The sequence below is a fragment of the Spermophilus citellus genome (genome assembly GCF_964194105.1).
Source record: "Spermophilus citellus genome assembly, chromosome: 3".
In the NCBI taxonomy this organism is placed as follows: domain Eukaryota; kingdom Metazoa; phylum Chordata; class Mammalia; order Rodentia; family Sciuridae; genus Spermophilus; species Spermophilus citellus.
Window position 1 is genome coordinate 172331802 of NC_138184.1, and position 18803 is coordinate 172350604.

Here is an 18803-nt window from a genome sequence, read left to right on the forward strand (position 1 = left end):
TATATATACATTTACACACACACACACACATATATATGCTTATTTTTGTAAGTGATAAAAAGATACAAGATAGGATGAAATTCTCAGAGAAGCAGATGTAGCCTGAAAAGGAAAGTGAACCAAATACTGAACCCTAGGGCTGTCTATGATTTTGAGGTTGGAAAGAAAAGGAGATGACTTAATCAAGTAATTTCAGTAATATTGTCAGAAGTAAGAAACAAGAACTTTGGCATAACATAATTTATGAGACTTAAAATGCTAACACAGAGAACAACAGTATAAGAATATTAGAATACACAGAGATTTTAGGAAATATATAAAACAAATCAGAGGAGTGGCCTGGGTGGGGGGAGGGGGAAAGAAGGAAATAAATAAAACAAGAGCAGCACCCTGCAGACGATGAAAGTTGCCTGAACTGAGAAATACGAGTAAATGTGTTCTTGGTACCTAAATTCTAAAATTAACAAAATAAGTCCAATATGAAATAAAATAGAAATCCCTAGTCATACTTCTTCTCTTGAATATTTTTTTTCTCCACTGTACAACACTGCAGAAGAATCACAAAATTTTTATTTTATTTACTATTTATAGTATTAGGGATTTAACCCAGGGGCATTTTACCACTGAGTACATCCCCAGTCCTTTTTATTTTTTATTTTAGACACAGTATCATTGAGTTGTTTAGGGTCTCACTAAGTTATTTAGGCTGGCTTCAAACTTACAATCTTCCTACCTCAGCCTCTCGAGTCACTGGGATTATAGGCTCATGTCACTATGCTCAGTGAAACATAAAAGACTTAAACTTATCTTTTTAATTTCTTTTATTGAAAATAGTCACCAATAGGAGTTCCTTATTGGGTTTTGGCAGTCTTATAAGAATATTTGAAAAGGGAAATGTAATGAAACTACTTATTGTGAAAGAGAATATAAGATGATATAAATCCTTACTGCTAGATTCTGAGAAAGAAAGAGTGCTCAGCACAGAAACCCACTCTGGCTGGGTTTGAAAATTGTTCTCCTACCCCTCTTGTAAAACACTTTAATAATAGTGTTGCTGTAAAAATAAATGATGTGGATAGATATGGGGAATAAGCATGAGGAGCTGCAGCATCAACCTTCCTGCAGAAATCACATCTCTATTATTTTCTAAAACATTAAAATGTCACTAGGATTGGTACAACCACTTTGGAAAACTAACAATATCAACCAAAGCTGAACATACACACACCTGACCATTCAGTCATTTGAAGTCTCTGTGTACCCACAACAAAAATATGTGCTGTGTTCACCAAAACACATGTACATGAATGCTCATAGTACTTTGTGCATTTTTCTGTCTATATGTTATATTTTGGGAAAACTTAGTATGGCAAAACTCACTTAAAAATTCATTAGAGAAGTTTCTTTGTTTATTAGGTCCCAACCGCCAGAAAAACAGAAAACAGATTTAATCAGTCTCTGAAGTGATAAGGACTGCTTTGTGGCCAGTCACAAACATGTTCAAAACAACAGATTTGTTTAGGTCATAGAATATGAGTATGGGCAAAGCCATGAGAAACCTTCACGACTTTCTCTTTTAAACTTTAGTTTTAATCCTCAAGGTGATCCATAAAGCCCAACTGGAAATATTCTTCTTTTTTTTAAAATATATACTGGTTTTTTAAACTTTATTTATTTGTTTATTTATTTTATGTGGTACTAAGGATGGAACCCAGTGCCTCATATATGTTAGGCAGGCGTTCTACCACTGAGCCACAACCTGAACCCCAGAAATATTCTTTTTAACACCAACTGAGAGCCAAATAAGAACGAAACCCTTGCCAGAGTTGTACCCATTTCTTCTAGTTGCAGTAATGGGAACCCAACATAAACTAGACTAAGTAGAAGAGGAAAAAAAGGAGCCCCCAGGGGCTGAGGTTGTGCAAGGTGCCGGGTTATAATCCTCAGCACCACATAAAAATAAATAAATAAATAAAGGTATTGTGTCCAACTACAACTAAGAAAAAAAAATTTTTTTAAAGGAGCCTCCAACAAAAGGTCAGTTAAACAACCTGTTACCTTTCCTCAAACACATCATCTCCCCCTCAAAAATTGGCTTTTTCATTCTCTTCCACTACAGACAAAATTGGTCTCCCGTGTTGCTGAGGAAGAGAACCACAAAGCAGCTTCAACTTACATGCTCCAGGCTCTGTAACCTCAGGCAGTACAGAATCTATTCCCCCAATTTTAAGTACCTGGAAAATTCTAAATGGCTCTGCTAGGGTCACATAACCTCCCTGGACAAATTCCAGCCATTGGGGATACAATTTATGATCAGCGAGGCCTGGACCAAATGACCAGTAGCCATGATAAAAATAAGTATAAAAGAAATCTAATAATAGTAGCTAAGGTGTCTAAGTACTTAGTATGTACCAGTCACTGTTCCAAGCATCTTCACTGTATCAAATCATTCCATTACCATAACACATTTATTAAGTAGGTATTAGTATTTTTCCATTCATAGATAAGGAAACTTAGGTACACAGTGGGATATACTGCATCATTTCCATAATTAATGAATGGCAATTTTAGGATTAACATGCAGGTACCCAGAACCTGTGCTCTGGATTACCCTGCTGTGCTGCTCTGAGTGTGCTATAAATGACAGCCCCCCAGAACCATATGGGATGGGAAAGGAGTGGCACTCTGAAGCAAAGTATGATGTGAGAAGGAAAATTATCATCTCAAACAATGATGATTAGTTTCACTTATTGAACTAAACATGAAGTCAAGTATCCAATAAACATCTGACAAATGTCTACCGTGAGTCAGACCACATATCATTCCTTCAAGTAGAGATCAAAATCAATGAACTCCCAGGCCATAGGTAACTAAGGAGGACAGGGACAGGGTACTTTCTTTATATGATAAAATCATTTGTGTCTCTAAAAGTGCTTTCCAAGTTGTGTTTAAATATGTTATTAAAACTTTTTTTTGGCTTAAGCTAGTATTTTATAACTAAAATACTGAAGGAATGGTAAATATAAAAGGAAATGAATTAAATTTGTTCAACTAATTTATTTTTTAAAATCAGTTTTTTTAATAAAATAAATCTCATTTTCCTCCTTCTTCTGAAAAAAACACTATAAAGAAAATTTCTTTCAGAGCACTCCAGCTCTGAAAGAAAAGACAATTCAAGGTGACAAGTGTAAGACTAGAAGTTTGCCAGGATTAATGACAAAGGGGCCTTCCCCTGCTTTGAGGTCAAGTACAGGGGAGAGTTTTTGAAGCAAAAGAAAGTGAAGAGAAGCCCATCTCAACCTCACAAAGGACGACAGTATGCAGGTGAATGCACAAGTGCTGGCATTCGTTAGGAATCAGTGACATTGCTTCATGTACCTGGAGTTTTCATAGTTCCCAAAGAGTGAAGAATATTTCTAAAACATATGTCATTGATTTTCACTTTTCCTTGCAGCTCTCCATCATCTATTATTTTTTCCAACAAGTCTGGTTACAATTCTTTCACAATATTGTATAAATAATTTTTTCCTTTTTCAGGGCAGCAATGACTATACTAAAGTTTCATCCTTGGCATATTTTATGTTAATCCTGAACTCTTAAAGGACAGGTGTGGGAAGCCATTCTGACACGTGATTGGGTGGCTCCGGTTAAGGGTCTGAGGCGTTCTGGCTGTGTCGGAACTTTCCCGGCCCTTTCCTGATGAGAGAACCCATCCGTGTGGGGGTGTGACTGACCACTGACCCCGGGGGCCCAATCACTGACCCTGACCATGGAGTGTGGCCCCCCCCTCAACCTTCATTGGATGGAATTCTCCCCTGAATCTCTTGTTCTCCAATAAAAAGCTACTCCCAGGCGTGTTCTCTCTCTCTCTCCTGCTAGCCCTGAGTAATCCTTGCTGCCCTGCTGGGCAGTTAGAGGAGGGAACCAGAGAGGGGAGCCGTCTGGGACCTAGCAATAGAAATAAGGTAACTGAGTCTGTGTGTTTTATTTCGATCTCTTCTAACTAACCTTTATGCCAAGAACCTCATTAATGAAACCATTGCGCTGGCCACATGGTGGAGACAGGAATGCTGTTTTACCCATCACTGTGCCCAGCATACAGCAGGCACTCAACAAACACCAGCCAAAGCTTCTCTTCTCAAGTCATTTTCTTATTAGGTCCTTTCTCCTTGGCTAGCTATATTAACACATGACTTGCAAGTCCAAAACTCCAAACTTAGAAAGTAGACTTTAGTTTCCAAGATAGAACCTCTAACTTAGAGGGGAAAGCCTTAAAAATCTGCAAATCATCAAAATCCTTCTTTGAGCTCAGAATTGGGGAGGTGGGTGCTAGAGCCTCCTCTCAGGGCTTGAGAAGTTCCACAGCAGCAGTAACCTACAAGCTTCGCAGGTCCTTTGTGAAGCAATAGCAATGGCTGTTACTATGATCTGTGTGGTTCATAACAAGCTCATTTCTGATTTCCAGTGGGTCTAATTGGGCTCATATGGCTCAATTCCCAGTGCCTAAAACAGTGCTTGACACCATGAGTGAAATTTCTACTGAATTAAACAAACGAAAATGGAAACATGGTAAATGAAAGAAATTAACATTGTTTTGTGCAATGACACAAAATTAAGGCACAACGAGGAAAAGAATTCTCCTCTTTACACATTTAGACCAAACTTAAATACTGACGAATTCAGGCAGGCAATGAATTAAGCAGTTACAGTATAGATATAAATGCATGCATGGATTTTGCTGAGCAGATGAGAGGGGTACACTCTGAAGAGATCATGGTCCACCTCACGAGGGTGAGGCTGACTCAGCTCCAGCCTGTTGCTGTCACATGGGGTGCAGGCCCAATTCAGCTAGTTTTTCCTTTTAAAAAGTTGTGTGTGTGCGCGCGTGTGTGTGTGTGTGTGTGTGAAAGAGAGAGAGAGAGAGAGAGAGAGAGAGAGAGAGAGAGAGAGAGAGAGAGAGAAACTCCAAAACTATAAATATTGGCTCAAAATGTAAAGGTAAACTATGTACGTTTTAATGTATGTTTTGCATGCATATTTGGGTAATGGATAACAGACATGAAACCTTTGAGAATTTTATGTGTCTAAAACTATTTATGCCTAGGGTGTGTGTGTGTGTGTGTGTGTGTGTGTTGTTGTTGTTGTTGTTGCTGCTGCTGCTGCTGCTTCAGTAACCTTGTGGGAATGGAGATAAATAAGGAAGCAACTTATACTGTAGGAGGGGTCTTCAGCATTGGAGTAAGCTAGTATAAAAGCACTAGAGGAATTATTGTTGAAGGGAGGTTGCTTAATGGAATTTGTCAAGCACATTACCTTATCTCTGAATTTGCAAATATTTTCCTCTATGAATAGGCCATCTGTGATTGCTAACTGGTGCCCAGCAAAGTTAGGCTTCTATCCTCCCACAGAAACTGGAAGATAGGGTAGTATCTTCTTTGATGATTATCTATCAAAGGGAGTGCTCCCAAGTCCTTGCTTTTTTAAAAGCAAGATGCTTCTTGCTTGTAAAAAAAGATTTACATCTCAAATCAGGCAGAGAAAGAATGTCATTCTTTCAAGTTCTTACAATTTCAAGTTTTCTAAAGGGAATGCTCTAAGAAAAAGGAGGTCAGGAAGAAGACTGTCTCAAGTTCAGCCAAGCTGGTAGTCAAGTGTGGTCTATGTTGACACTTAGCAAAGCTACACATCAGTGGACAAGTTTTAGAGAAAATTAATTTCTAGACATTCTTGATACTAGTTTAATATCATCCCCTCCTTTCCCCTATATCCAATATATCAAGAAACCATGGTCTGCCTGCTTGGTATCCACCAAAGTTGTTTGTAATTGTACCAGTGTCATGAGCTTTCACCAGCTGTGCAACCTTAGTTTAGTCAACCACTCCATTTATAAGTAGAAATAATAAATATAAACTTCACCACATTCTACGAGGAGGAAATCTTATCTGTATAGCACTCAACCCAGTGCCTGACATATAGTAACAACTCAATAATAGTAGACATCAATATTTCAGCTAGTTCTTACCTGTGCTATTATGTTGTTCAAATGGAATAAGAAACAGACTATGATATGAATACCAAGAAAACACACAGGGAGGTGGAAGAAAATAAGTTAAAAAATTGTGGCTTAGATCTATCAAAATTAGAGCAGAAGAAACTAACAATGATGCATTAACTATTTCCAGAGCACATGGTCTGTTCTCCACAACTTTACCCTACTTTCTGCCCAACATTCCTAACCCTGTTTCCTCAAACTTAAAATATTTTTCCACGTAGAACCCAAGAATGTAATGCAATTTTTAGAATTGCAATTGTTACATTTCCTTCCTCACATGCATCCCCTGTGGGATTTTACCCACCCACCAAACAAAAAACTGTTGGAGTTTATTAGCTTTTCAGGAATTCTGTGCAAATTCTCACCCAAAGGTTTTCCTTTGTTTGTGTCTGAGTAGTAACTTTAAGTTTTCAAGATTTGGACTCTGATCTTAGAATTGTGTTCAGAGTATCTCCACAGAAGTGGTCTGTTTCATCATCCAATGAGCTTTGCCTGTTTGTCAATGTGACACTCTAGTGGAAGGAAGCCAAGAGCCTATAGTAGCGATCCTGGGGAAAATTTAAGCAGCTGTGGCCATGTAATTTAAAACCTCTGAAGAGTGTGCTGCGGACCGTGCACAGCATTAGTATAACATGAGAGCTGGATGCAGCCTGTGCTCCGGAGGACGTCCTTGCCTGCTGCTGGAAAGAGAAAACTAAAAGACAAACCTGGGTGCAGCCGGAAAGGTCCAGATAGATGAGCTTGTGGCATCCATTCCCTAAATTCAGGTACTGTAAACCTTTGTCCGTGAACTTTCGGCAATAAGCCAAACTAAGATTCTGTAAGTTGTGGAAGTGTCTGAAAAGACAGAGCGAGAAAAGAGAGGAAGGAAAATAATTATACTTCAGCTGCTCTCTCACATCTTTCTTAAGCCACTATGACAAAGAGAACTAAAACTGTAGATTAATTTTTTCTCCTTGCAGATGGTTCAACAGTTTAACTATAGTTCACCCTCTTCTTGTTAATTAAAGGAGACCTTTATAGGAAATAATGCATAATTACCTTTCAAATGAACAGAATAAAAAAAAATTTGGCTAGATTTTTAAGAAAGTTAACTGGGATAAAGCTTTTGGGGGCAATGTGGGGGAGGGGGGTTGCATTCATATTGTTTGGAAGTTAGTTTGTTTTTGAAACCAAAAGTGAGGGTTTGCTTTATTGTTGTTTTTAGGTTTTTAGCTTTGGAGCAACAAAATAATATGAAAAATGTCTACAAAGACAAACTTTGAACTGTTCTGTGAGAGTGAGGATTTGGGAAAGAAGGCAAAATAGAACATAAGAGTCTCTTTAAATGGATCTGATAAGTTATTGGTTTGAAAAATATAGACATAGACTTAAGTATGCATGCTTTTATAAGTAACAGTTTTATTATTACAGTTAAAAATTGTAAAAAAAGACATTGCTACACAGAACTGAAACATAGGTTAAGAAGAACAGCTTGCAAATGAGTGGGCAATACATGAAAAAGATAAAAACTGTATCAGAGTCTCTCAATCTTACAGAGTTGAAGCAAATGAAACATGGCATTACCCCATTGACCAAAATGAGAGCTTCCAGAAAAAAAGGAGAGTAATCAGGATGAGCTTATACTACTGTGTAAGGGCTCACATTTTGAGGACACTCTGTGTATTTTAGAAGTGCAAGAACTCCCACTACTGCCTGCTTTTGTAATGGAATTAACAACTTGCTCTTGGTTTATGATCTGCAACAGTTTAGCAGCAAATGTGAAAGTGGGGAGAAAAATGCCTCTCTGCCCCTTAAAAGCTTACAAATAAATTTAATAAAATCTACTTCCCCCCAAATGGAAAACAAGATATAAAAGTATGGACCATTTATTAATCAGAGTTCTAAAATCTGAAAAACACATCTATATATTATAATGATTCCTATTCTACAGAGAATTATTTGATTCATAACTTTTTCCTCCAGGAATGGTTGTATACAGGAGATTCCACCAGGGAGAGAGGGAAGCCCAGACTGAGACAGTGCTACCCTCTGCAGACTCGCCCCTCTCCCCAAGAGCCCGCCCCCCAGTGGACTAAAAGTGAGGCCAAAGTCCACTTTCTCTTCTTCTCCCTTCAACCCTGTGATTCAACTAAGTCAAGAACATAGGGGTGGGGTTTGTCACTTCTAACAACCCTGCAGATCTCTGATTTGGAGAAAAGAGTAGTGAGGTAGACAGCGCCACACAAAGGAAAATATACCAGATTGTGGAATGTGACCAAACTAGATTCCAGTCCTAGCCCTGATACTTTCTGCAACTGAACTCTCAGAGATTATTTCCCTGTCTGCTAAGTAGTGATAAGAATTTCATCTCTAATTTTTTTTTATCCTAACCAACTGTGGGGCCACAAGCTTTACTCACCCTCAGTAACACAGAATGTAATCCCATCATCTCTTTGCCTTTAGAAGTATGCAATTAAATGAGAACACAAATGTAATAGTAGTAGCTTGAGGGTGATTTTGACAATTAAAACCAGTGGGGACATTGTAGAAGCTTTGAGAATATATGCATTGTTATGATTGCTACTACTACCCCCAAATAAAAAACACATAGTAAGTTTTTATGGAGTTTGTACTGTTTCTTCCATTTAATGGCATAGATACTTATCTGACAAGAGTGGTGCTTATAGATGATTTCAACAGTTTAGGGGATGTCACATTGAGTCTACACCTTGGCCCAAGCCTATTCTTCTATTTACTTAAATCCATGTCATCAGTTAACAAGTAAGAAAAATGAGAATTGAAGGGGCTTTTTGTTGTTGTTGTTGTTGTTGTTGTTATAGACACCATTGGCAGTCTAGTGAGGTCTAAGATTCTTTCTTAGTATAATGTTTTTTAATTCATAAAACAAAATACATAAGATTAAAAAGCAGCCAATTATATTGAAATATCTAATTATCAAAACATTTTTAAAACCATATGGGTAGAACAGTAATATATGTGCTTCTTTATTAATACATTAAATAACAAAAGCTAGTGGTAGTTCTAATAACTACTATGATTGTGAAGTAGTGATGAGTGTCAGTGGTATTTCAAAATATGTGTGACAACTATAACATGAGAAGAGTGTATTTTTTCCTCCTTTCTTCTGTATTACATTTATGTGGGGAAAAAAAGTCCCAAGAGCTGCTAATACTACTCTGATTTTTTTAATCTACATTTCAGTTTGAGATTAATGAAAATAAGAGAGAATTCCCCACCCCCCTTCAAAATACATGGACCCTATAAATTTCATCCCTGATCCTCTGGGGGGGGGGGGGGGGGTTCACTGACCCCAGGTTGAAAATCTCCAGTTTAGAAAAAAGATAAGTTCCTAAATAAGTTCCTAGGCTGAATGGCTTTGGATGGCTGTCTTCAAACTGGAACCTCATGAAAACCACCCTGAGTGTGCAAGCAAAGTACAGGAATCTAGAATGGCCCTATACAGCTGTCAAGGGATTTACATGTGGCATACTTAAAGCTGCTGGAGATGGGAAAAATATCAGTTAATAGTGAAATCACACTTGGCAAATTTTATGCAATAGTGATACTTTTTATTAAGGATTTTGGCAAAGAAATATGTCTCCTACATGAGTAAGGTCTGGTTCAACATTTTTCCCAGCACAGAGACTGACAACTCTAACTCCGTTTTGAGGCATAGTGTTTCCAATCTTTTAAAATCTTTTCCTAATTATTCAATAACTTAAGTTTTTCATATTGGGGGATGGGTTTTCTCTTTGTGGTTTCTTTCTTTTTCTGCTACTACTATATGTAATAAACTACAATTCTTGTAGAAACTACAGAGATTATTTTTTCCTCCTTTCTTCTGGCTTTGTTTCCTATGAAAAATTGAAGTGTTTTGTCTTTAAACCTTTAATACCTGATGAATGTAAAATTATGTATTTTAATGAAAAGTTCTCTTAAAAACCACTAAGACAAGACCAAGTTTGTAAAAGAGATAATTTGCATGTGGATTCTTTAGAGTGGAGTGTTGGGCTCTTTAGTTTCACAGAGGCAGGTTGAAGAAATAGAATTTTGCAGAAAATCTAAGTAGAGTGATACGGACTCTTTCTTACAGGGTGAACTTGAGGTTGTTCAGACAGGACAAGGGCTTACTCTGTCTGCCCCACTTTCATGGGTACTCTATATAATACCTGACAATAAGAAATGGTATGTAAAAATGATAACCCCTGACAATAAGTTTCAAGCCAAAGGAAGGATCAATTCATCTATATGAAAAATAATTAGACATCACTCCACTACAGCATATTAAGGGACAAAGATCAAGCCAACCATGGTGGTCCATGCCAATAGTCCCAGTTACTTGGGAGGCTGAAGTGGGAGGATTACCTGAGCCCAGGAGTTAGAGGTCAGCATGGCAGACTCAGTGAAAGAAAAAAAAAAAGGTGAATGGGGAGTGCAGAGAACATAGATCATAATGACTGTACTACCAACCATATGTACATAGTAGTTAGTTAATATGTGATGAATAAGTGAATGAATGTGGCTATTAGAATGTAGGGAGAGGAGAAAACACTGCACTTCGGGCAGATGGCATGACTTGAGGCTAAGGATTAGCAAAGAGAAGCAGAAAGGTTTTCCAGCTATAGAGAAGGCAAGCAGAGGACCAGAGTTAAGGGCTTCTCTTGGAAAACTTAGGCAGGTTCGTTTGACTGGATAATGTTAAGAGATAGTTAAGGAAGGTTGTAGACACAATAAGAAGAGTGTTCTAGTATGATCCTTCTTGGGGCACAAAGTAGGGCAGATTGTAGGGAAGAAAAACAGGAGGTGGGACCAGCAGGATGCTGTGCCAAATAAGGAGCTGAGAGTGCCACCTAGGTTGTGACAACAGGAATGACTGCAAAGGGTTGGATTCAGGAAATAATAGAGGGGGAAAATTTCCTGAAATGGGCATGGACTGTGGGCAGCCCTCAGTTTCAACTTTAGAAAATTAAGCAAGTCTCCAAAGAAGTGAGGAAAAAAATTCAAATAAAAGATGACAAATCAGTGTGGCCAAAAAGGCCAAACAAATTATATTTTTCCTCTGGCAAATGATTTCTTTGGAAAGAAGTACTAAAGGCATGAAAATAGAATGACAGCAGCAACAACCACCATTTCTCTGGTTATTTATAGTTTAAAGAACACTTTTGCATATCCAAGCACATTTGAAACAATGGAAAACAGCAAAAAATAGAAAATCATTACAAAATATATTTTTTTCAGAGATAAGTCAGTGTATATCTTTTCCATATGACCAAAAAAAAAAAAATCAGTATTAAGAAGCATTTATTCTGCATAACATTCTTTTAATGGCAAGAACTAGAATGCCGCAGTCTTGGCTGGGCACAGAATCACGAGCCAATCAAGCAGGAACAAAACTTTATTTTGAAAAAGCCGCTAACACTCTCAGCGCCAGCAAGTCAAAAACCGGTCCTCCCACGAGGGTGTCCGACCGGAACCGCGCGCCGACCGGAACCCCGGGGTCCCCCGGACCTCCCCCGGAATTTCCTCCTACTATCCTTCCCCAACCAATGGGAACTCTCCAAGAGTCTGGTAACATGAGTCCGTAACATGAGTCCGGTAGCAGGCCAAGGTGAACAGCGGGAGTCCAATTTGCATATGAATGTAAATCTTAACATAATCATCTCAGTGGCTAGCTGGCGTCACTTTACAACCAAAGGTGCCATACATTGTATATTTGCTTGTGGCTCCTAGCATCTGCCCCCTTCTGTTTAATTAAGCAACAAGCAATGTGGCTAGGGACCGTGCCTGGTAGGTTGTCCAATTTAACATATGGTTCTTACCCGTCATGGGAGAACTGACCTTTAGGCGTCAGCTTCCTGTCTTAGGTTGAATCCACTGTAATCAGAGCAACCCGTCGCTGACTACCGGTCCAGCATTCAGCCATGCTCGTGGATAGGCCTATGCACCAGTGGGGGGGTGAGGTTCTTGCCTCACCTCTGTTGGCCCCCAAATTTTGCCTTGGTGCCAGTGGGGGGGTGAGGTTCTTTGCCTCACCTCTGTTGGCCCCCAAATTTTGCCTTGGTGCCAGTGGGGGGGTGAGGTTCTTTGCCTCACCTCTGTTGGCCCCCAAATTTTAGACCATCACTAGTAGAAGGGAGGAGGATACAGAAATGCCACGACACCAAGCCAATTGATGGCTCCTTGGAAAAATTGCGTCACTGGTGACACCATCAGCAAAGATATGCCAGTATTACCACAATAAACATGGGGTGAGCTGGCAAGGAAATTGCATCACTGGTGACACCATCAGCAAAGATATGCCAGCAGTACCACAATTCGGTGCACCAGATGATATTTTACAATGTATACAACTGATATATAGTCCAGGCAAGTTCTGCAAGCAGTTCAAATTGGAGGAGTCTATCAATATGTCCATTTCCTCCCAAAGTAAATCAAGTCCTTGATTGAGCATTACTTGTTGAGTTATATTCATTGATGCATCAGTTTATACAGTTTACTGTGATAGCTATCATAGAAGCTGTAGTTTGGTTTTATCTCAGTCTTCACCGGAATTGGGATGGAGATGGAAATTCTGGCAATGATGCTAAAGAGACATTATCCTGAACAGAGTTATTAAATATAATGAAAAGGAATGGTGAAAGTAAACAAACAGATCTGTTAACCATCTTTAACAACAATCATAAACAGCTGTTCACCTAATTTAAATTAAACCATATAAATCACGTGAATAAAGAAAAAATTCGGATCCATTTTTTCATGAGCGCTCCTCATATAAGAAATATGGACATACACACATACAGACATACAACACAAAACAGAAGTGTGCACACAACATACAACACATAAGACAATAGTAAATAAAGGCCTTGTAACTATACTTAGGTGAAATCTCCATTGCAATGTTTAAAAACTCCACAGTCAAAAAATAAATAAATAAATAAATAAATAAAAAAAAAATAAAACACAGTCAAAAAATAAAACTGATCAGAAAAACATTAACCTAGGTTTGTATGAGCTCAAAAATAAAATAGAACTTTATGATGTGGAAAAATGCAATAATAAAATAGATACTGAAAAAAAAAAAAAAACACCTTGGTTAATCACTGTCGCCGATGTAAGAATAGCCAAGCTAGAGCTCTGGATGTCAGCTGTTATGGATTTGAGTCAAATCATCTTCTTTTTCTGTAGAAATTGTTTTAGTTAATCTCTCTGGAATCCAAATTGGTTGCTGTTCATCCTGTGGGAAAACACAGACAGCGCCCCGATTCCAGACTATCACTGGATCCGGGCCTTTCCATTGTCCTGTTAGAATATCTTTCCAAAGTACCTTAGGCTTATGTACATTTTTGGGGTACAAATGTCTTTCCGCAGCACTAAGTCCCGATGAATCTAAATTTAAAAAGTTTAGAGTAAAAAGGGTTATTTTAAGTTTATCTTTGGGGGATATATACCCCTTTCCAATTCCCTCCTTTTGTTTTAATAAGTACATTTTAATAGTTTGATGAGCTCTTTCAACTATGCCTTGTCCTTGTGGATTGTATGGAATTCCTGTTATGTGAGTAATACCAAATGATGAGCAAAATTGTTTAAAAGAGGAGGAAGTATAACCAGGACCGTTGTCCGTTTTTAACTGTTTTGGAACGCCCACAGTGGCAAAATTTTGTAAGCAATGAGCTATAACATCTTTAGTTTTTTCTCCGGCATGAAGGGAGCCCATCAAAAATCCGGAAGAGGTATCAACTGTAACATGTAAATATTTTAATTTTCCAAATTCTGGCAAGTGTGTGACGTCCATCTGCCAAATATGGTTAGGTATTAGTCCTCTAGGATTGACTCCAAGATTAACTTGTGGTAAAAATGTCACACAATTTTGACATTGTTTTATTATATGTCTGGCCTGTTCTTTAGTTATTTTAAAACGCTTTTGTAAAGTATTAGCATTGACATGGAACCTTTTATGAAAATTTATAGCTTCTTCTATTGTGGAGAAAATATGTATGTCATGTGTAGATTTATCTGCTAGTTCATTGCCCATACTAAGGGCTCCAGGCAATCCTGTATGTGCCCTGATATGACCTATGAAGAATGGATCTTTTCGGTCCCAGATTAGACTTTGTATATCGGAAAACAAAGAGAAAACAGTAGAGGAAGGGGAAATCCTACCAGCATCTTCAAGGGAATTAATAGCATTAACTACATACTGACTATCAGAAAATAAATTAAATACAGAATCTTTAAACATCATAAAAGCTTGTAATACTGCATTAAGCTCTACCTTTTGAGCTGATTGTTTGGGTACTAAAAATGTAAAAGTTTGATCAGGAGTAACTACTGCTGCTGTACCATTGTTTGACCCATCAGTGAATATATTTGGAGCATTTATGATAGGGGTTTTTCTTGTCATTTTTGGAAAAACTACAGGATGCTTAGACCAAAAAGACAACAAAGGATTAGATGGTAAGTGATTATCAAATGAAACACTAGTTTTACACAGGATTATTGCCCAAGTATTTAACTCATTAGCTAACTCATCAATTTGATCCATAGTATATGGAGTAATAATTTTATTGGGAGAAATCCCAAACACTCCCTTAGCTGCTTTTATTCCTTTGAGTATTAATTGTCCTACAGCCTCAGGATATCTAGTAAGAATAGTGTTAGGGGAATAAGATAAATGTATCCACAATAATGGACCTTCTTGCCAAAATACTCCTGTAGGAATATTTTTTGTTGGTAGTACAATAAATAATAAAGGCAAACTTATATCAATTCTATCCAAATGCATATTTTCCATATATGTTTCAATGATTTTTAATACTTTTCTTGCTTCAGGCGTTAACATGCGGGGTGAATTTGGATCTGATGGACCTTTTAGAATATCAAATAAAGGTCCTAACTCTCCTGTTGGTATGCCTAGATAAGGCCTTATCCAATTTATGTCTCCCAATAACTTTTGAAAGTCATTAAGTGATTTGAGTTGATCTACTCGTATTTGAATTTTTGGTGGACGGACCATGGTTGAGGATAATAGAACTCCTAAATAATTAATTGGAAGATTTAATTGTACTTTATCTATTGCTATCTCTAGATTATAGTTTTTCAATAAGTTTGTAAGTGTGGCATAACATTCTAGTAATGTGTTTTTATCTTTATGTGCCAATAACACATCATCCATATAGTGAAATATTTGTAGTTCAGGATTTTGGTTTCTAAGTGGCTGGATTGCTTTATTAACATAAATTTGACACATAGTTGGGCTGTTAGCCATCCCTTGAGGGAGTACTTTCCATTCATATCTCTGATCAGGACCTTCATGATTCAGTGCAGGGATAGTAAATGCAAAATGTGGACTATCCTCGGGATGAATTGGAATTGAAAAGAAACAATCTTTAATATCTATAACTAAAACATGCCAGGTTTTTGGTAAAGCAGACAATTGAGGAATCCCTGATTGAGCAGGTCCCATAATAACCATCTCATTATTAATGGCTCTTAAATCTTGTAATAATCTCCATTTACCAGATTTCTTTTTAATGACAAAAATGGGAGTATTATAGGGGGATACGGAAGGTTGTATATGTCCTTCCGCTAACTGTTGTCTGACCAAGTCATGGGCTACTTGTATCTTTTCTTTAGTCAAGGGCCACTGAGGAACCCACACTGGTCTTTCTGATTTCCAAGTAATTTTGATTGTCTCAGTGGCCCTTTCTGAAAACCCAATTCATGTCTATTTATTTCTTGATCTATTTGAATAGGTGCTGTCATACCTTGTTCTTGTTCTCTTAATCTTTTTTCTTTCCTAAAGCCTTGTTTAGCCCTAGTAGTGGGCGCGTTAGGATTGATGTTATTTGTTAATGTCAATCCTAATTGATCTAGGACATCTCGTCCCCATAAATTTACAGGAAGATGATCCAATACATAGGGCTGTATAGTTCCTTCACATCCTTCAGGATCCCTCCAATCTAATACCATAGCACTTCTATGGGGATTTGTTGCCACTCCTAGGCCTCGAAGCGTTTGAGTGGCTTGTTGTAATGGCCAATATTTTGGCCATTCTTGACGAGAGATGACACTAAGGTCAGCTCCTGTGTCCAGCAGCCCATTAAAGTCATGTCCTTGAATATTTAATTTTAGCATTGGGCGAGAATCTAAATTCAAAGACAGCATAGCCCAATCTACACCTGTGGAGCCTAATCCCTTGGAACCTCTTTCTACATTACAACTGGAAAATTTATCATGCAGGCTGGGTATTATTAATAACTGTGCTATTCTATCTCCTGGTGAAATTACTGATATACCTCTTGGAGAACTAGCTATAATTTTTATTTCACCTTCATAATCGGGATCAATTACCCCAGGACTTATCATAAGTCCTTTTAGTGTAGAAGAACTGCGTCCCAATAATAAGCCTACTGTTCCCTGGGGAAGAGGTCCTTTTACTCCTGTGGGAATGATTTGAATTCCCATCTCTGGGGTTAGTACTGCTCTGGCAGAGGCGCAGATGTCCAGCCCTGCGCTCCCTCTAGTTTGTCTGATGAGGGATTTAATGGATAATGCGTCCTGGGCACTACCTTGATGGGGCTGTTGGGTTCCTCCATTGCCCCATATATTTGTGGTTTGGGGCCCCGGGGCATTGGGCCCTCTAGTCCGTTTTTTGGCAATGGAGCTTGATACCTTTCTCCACGATATCGTGGGTAAACACTTGGTCCTTGTCCGTTTTTTGATAACGGAATACCCTCTATGGTGGTTTGAGAACGGCATTCATTAGCCCAATGTCTCCCTCTACGGCATCGTGGGCAAATACCTGGTATTCTATTCCTTTGATATCCAGCTTTGTTAAACCCTCCTCTTATGGGGCAACTCCTTTTAAAATGTCCTGTTTGATTACAATTATAGCATGTTCTTGGCCTGGCATCTAAAGCCTGTTGTACTGCTGCTAAGACTTGCCCCTGTTCATTAATGTCTCTACATAATTTAATATATGTGTTTAAATCCTCATGTCTCCATGGTCTAATGACCTCTCTGCAGCAACGATTTGCTTGGTCATAAGCCAGTTGTTTTATAAATGGCATTACCTGTTCTGTATTTCCAAATATCCTAGAGGCTGACTGAATAAGTCTATCTACAAATTCAGCATAAGGTTCATTAGTTCCTTGTATTACCTTAGATAATTGACCTTGTAAGTCTCCATGCCCCTGTAAAGTTTTCCATGCCCTAACTGCATCTACAGCAATTTGTGCGTACACACCAGGGTCATATTCAATTTGTTGTCTTTGACCCTCATAAGGTCCCTTCCCCAAAAGCATTTCTATATTTCTTTGAGGATAACCAGCTTCTGCATTTCGCCTAGCTGTCTCCATGCAAAATTCCTCATTGGCAACCTTCCATAACAAATATTGTCCTCCGTTTAGCACAGATCGACACATGTTAGCCCAATCTGCTGGTGTCATGTCCAAGTTGGTAACAGATTCGACCATGCTTATTGTGAAGGGAGCTTGCGGCCCATAGGTCGTTACAGCCTCCTTTAATTGCTTTATTGTTTTGAAATCTAAAGCACGGTGAATTCGTTGCCCTCCTGCCTGCTCAAGTACAGGGCATGCTAATCTTTGGGGTCCTGCCTCAGAATTCCGTCCATCAACTACGGGAATTGAGGGCCGCTCAGCGGTAGATGGAGCTGTTGGCTGAGTTACGCCCTCTGGTGATAGAACGGAGTTGGTAGCAACCTCCTGTTGTAATTCTCCACCTGATGGCTGCTTGTCCTCTAAGCTTGCTTTTTTTAAATTTTCCTCTGTCTGACTAGCTTGAGAGACCTTCTCTTTTGCTTGACCTAGCGTTTTTTCTACCATAGTCTGGACCTCTAACAATTTACTTAACAGTTTTTCGGTTTGTTTTTTATTGGATTCTAATCTACTATAACCTAACCCAATAAGGTAGGATAAAACAAAGCCGAAGCAGAATGAAACAAAAACGGAGCAGACAATGGTTGTATCAATTTTCTCTTTCTCAGGGCCGAATAACTTCAAACCTTGAGCCAACCATTTTTCCCAGTTCGCCTGAGAAAATTCTAGGGCTAGGGAGCTCGAAATAAAAACAAAATAAATCAAAACAAGAACACATTGTTTTTTGAGAAGGTCATCCATCCTGTCGCCTTCCCTCAGGGGCGAGCAATTTACTCACCTCTAAGCTTCAGGCGTTCCCCGTACGGGCCACCAAATGCCGCAGTCTTGGCTGGGCACAGAATCACGAGCCAATCAAGCAGGAACAAAACTTTATTTTGAAAAAGCCGCTAACACTCTCAGCGCCAGCAAGTCAAAAACCGGTCCTCCCACGAGGGTGTCCGACCGGAACCGCGCGCCGACCGGAACCCCGGGGTCCCCCGGACCTCCCCCGGAATTTCCTCCTACTATCCTTCCCCAACCAATGGGAACTCTCCAAGAGTCTGGTAACATGAGTCCGTAACATGAGTCCGGTAGCAGGCCAAGGTGAACAGCGGGAGTCCAATTTGCATATGAATGTAAATCTTAACATAATCATCTCAGTGGCTAGCTGGCGTCACTTTACAACCAAAGGTGCCATACATTGTATATTTGCTTGTGGCTCCTAGCACTAGAAGTTAAATAAAATTCTTATTTTCTATCTATTGCCCAATAAAGTATAGTTTTATTTGTAAAACAAACATCCCTAAGGAGTTATGCATAGCTAGAATATTATATTAAATTTCCCTAAGAGAAAAAAGTTATCTAAATGT

General features: G+C 38.7%; 2 protein-coding genes across 2 annotated transcripts in view; one reads left to right on the forward strand and one right to left on the reverse strand.

The window, feature by feature from the left end:
* FBXL13 (F-box and leucine rich repeat protein 13) overlaps positions 1–18803 on the reverse strand; it is a gene marked incomplete at its 5' end in the record, with an annotated part of 221317 nt that overhangs the window by 81072 nt on the left and 121442 nt on the right. The window contains one exon of the mRNA XM_081283294.1: positions 6760–6889. Coding sequence (XP_081139420.1) covers positions 6760–6889 — 130 coding nt within the window. The remainder of the gene's footprint in view (positions 1–6759; positions 6890–18803) is intronic.
* Positions 6631–18803, forward strand: part of LRRC17 (leucine rich repeat containing 17) — a 40405-nt gene continuing 28232 nt past the window's right edge. Inside the window, exon 1 of the mRNA XM_081286823.1 lies at positions 6631–6819. The gene's annotated coding sequence lies outside the window, so the exon portion shown is untranslated. The remainder of the gene's footprint in view (positions 6820–18803) is intronic.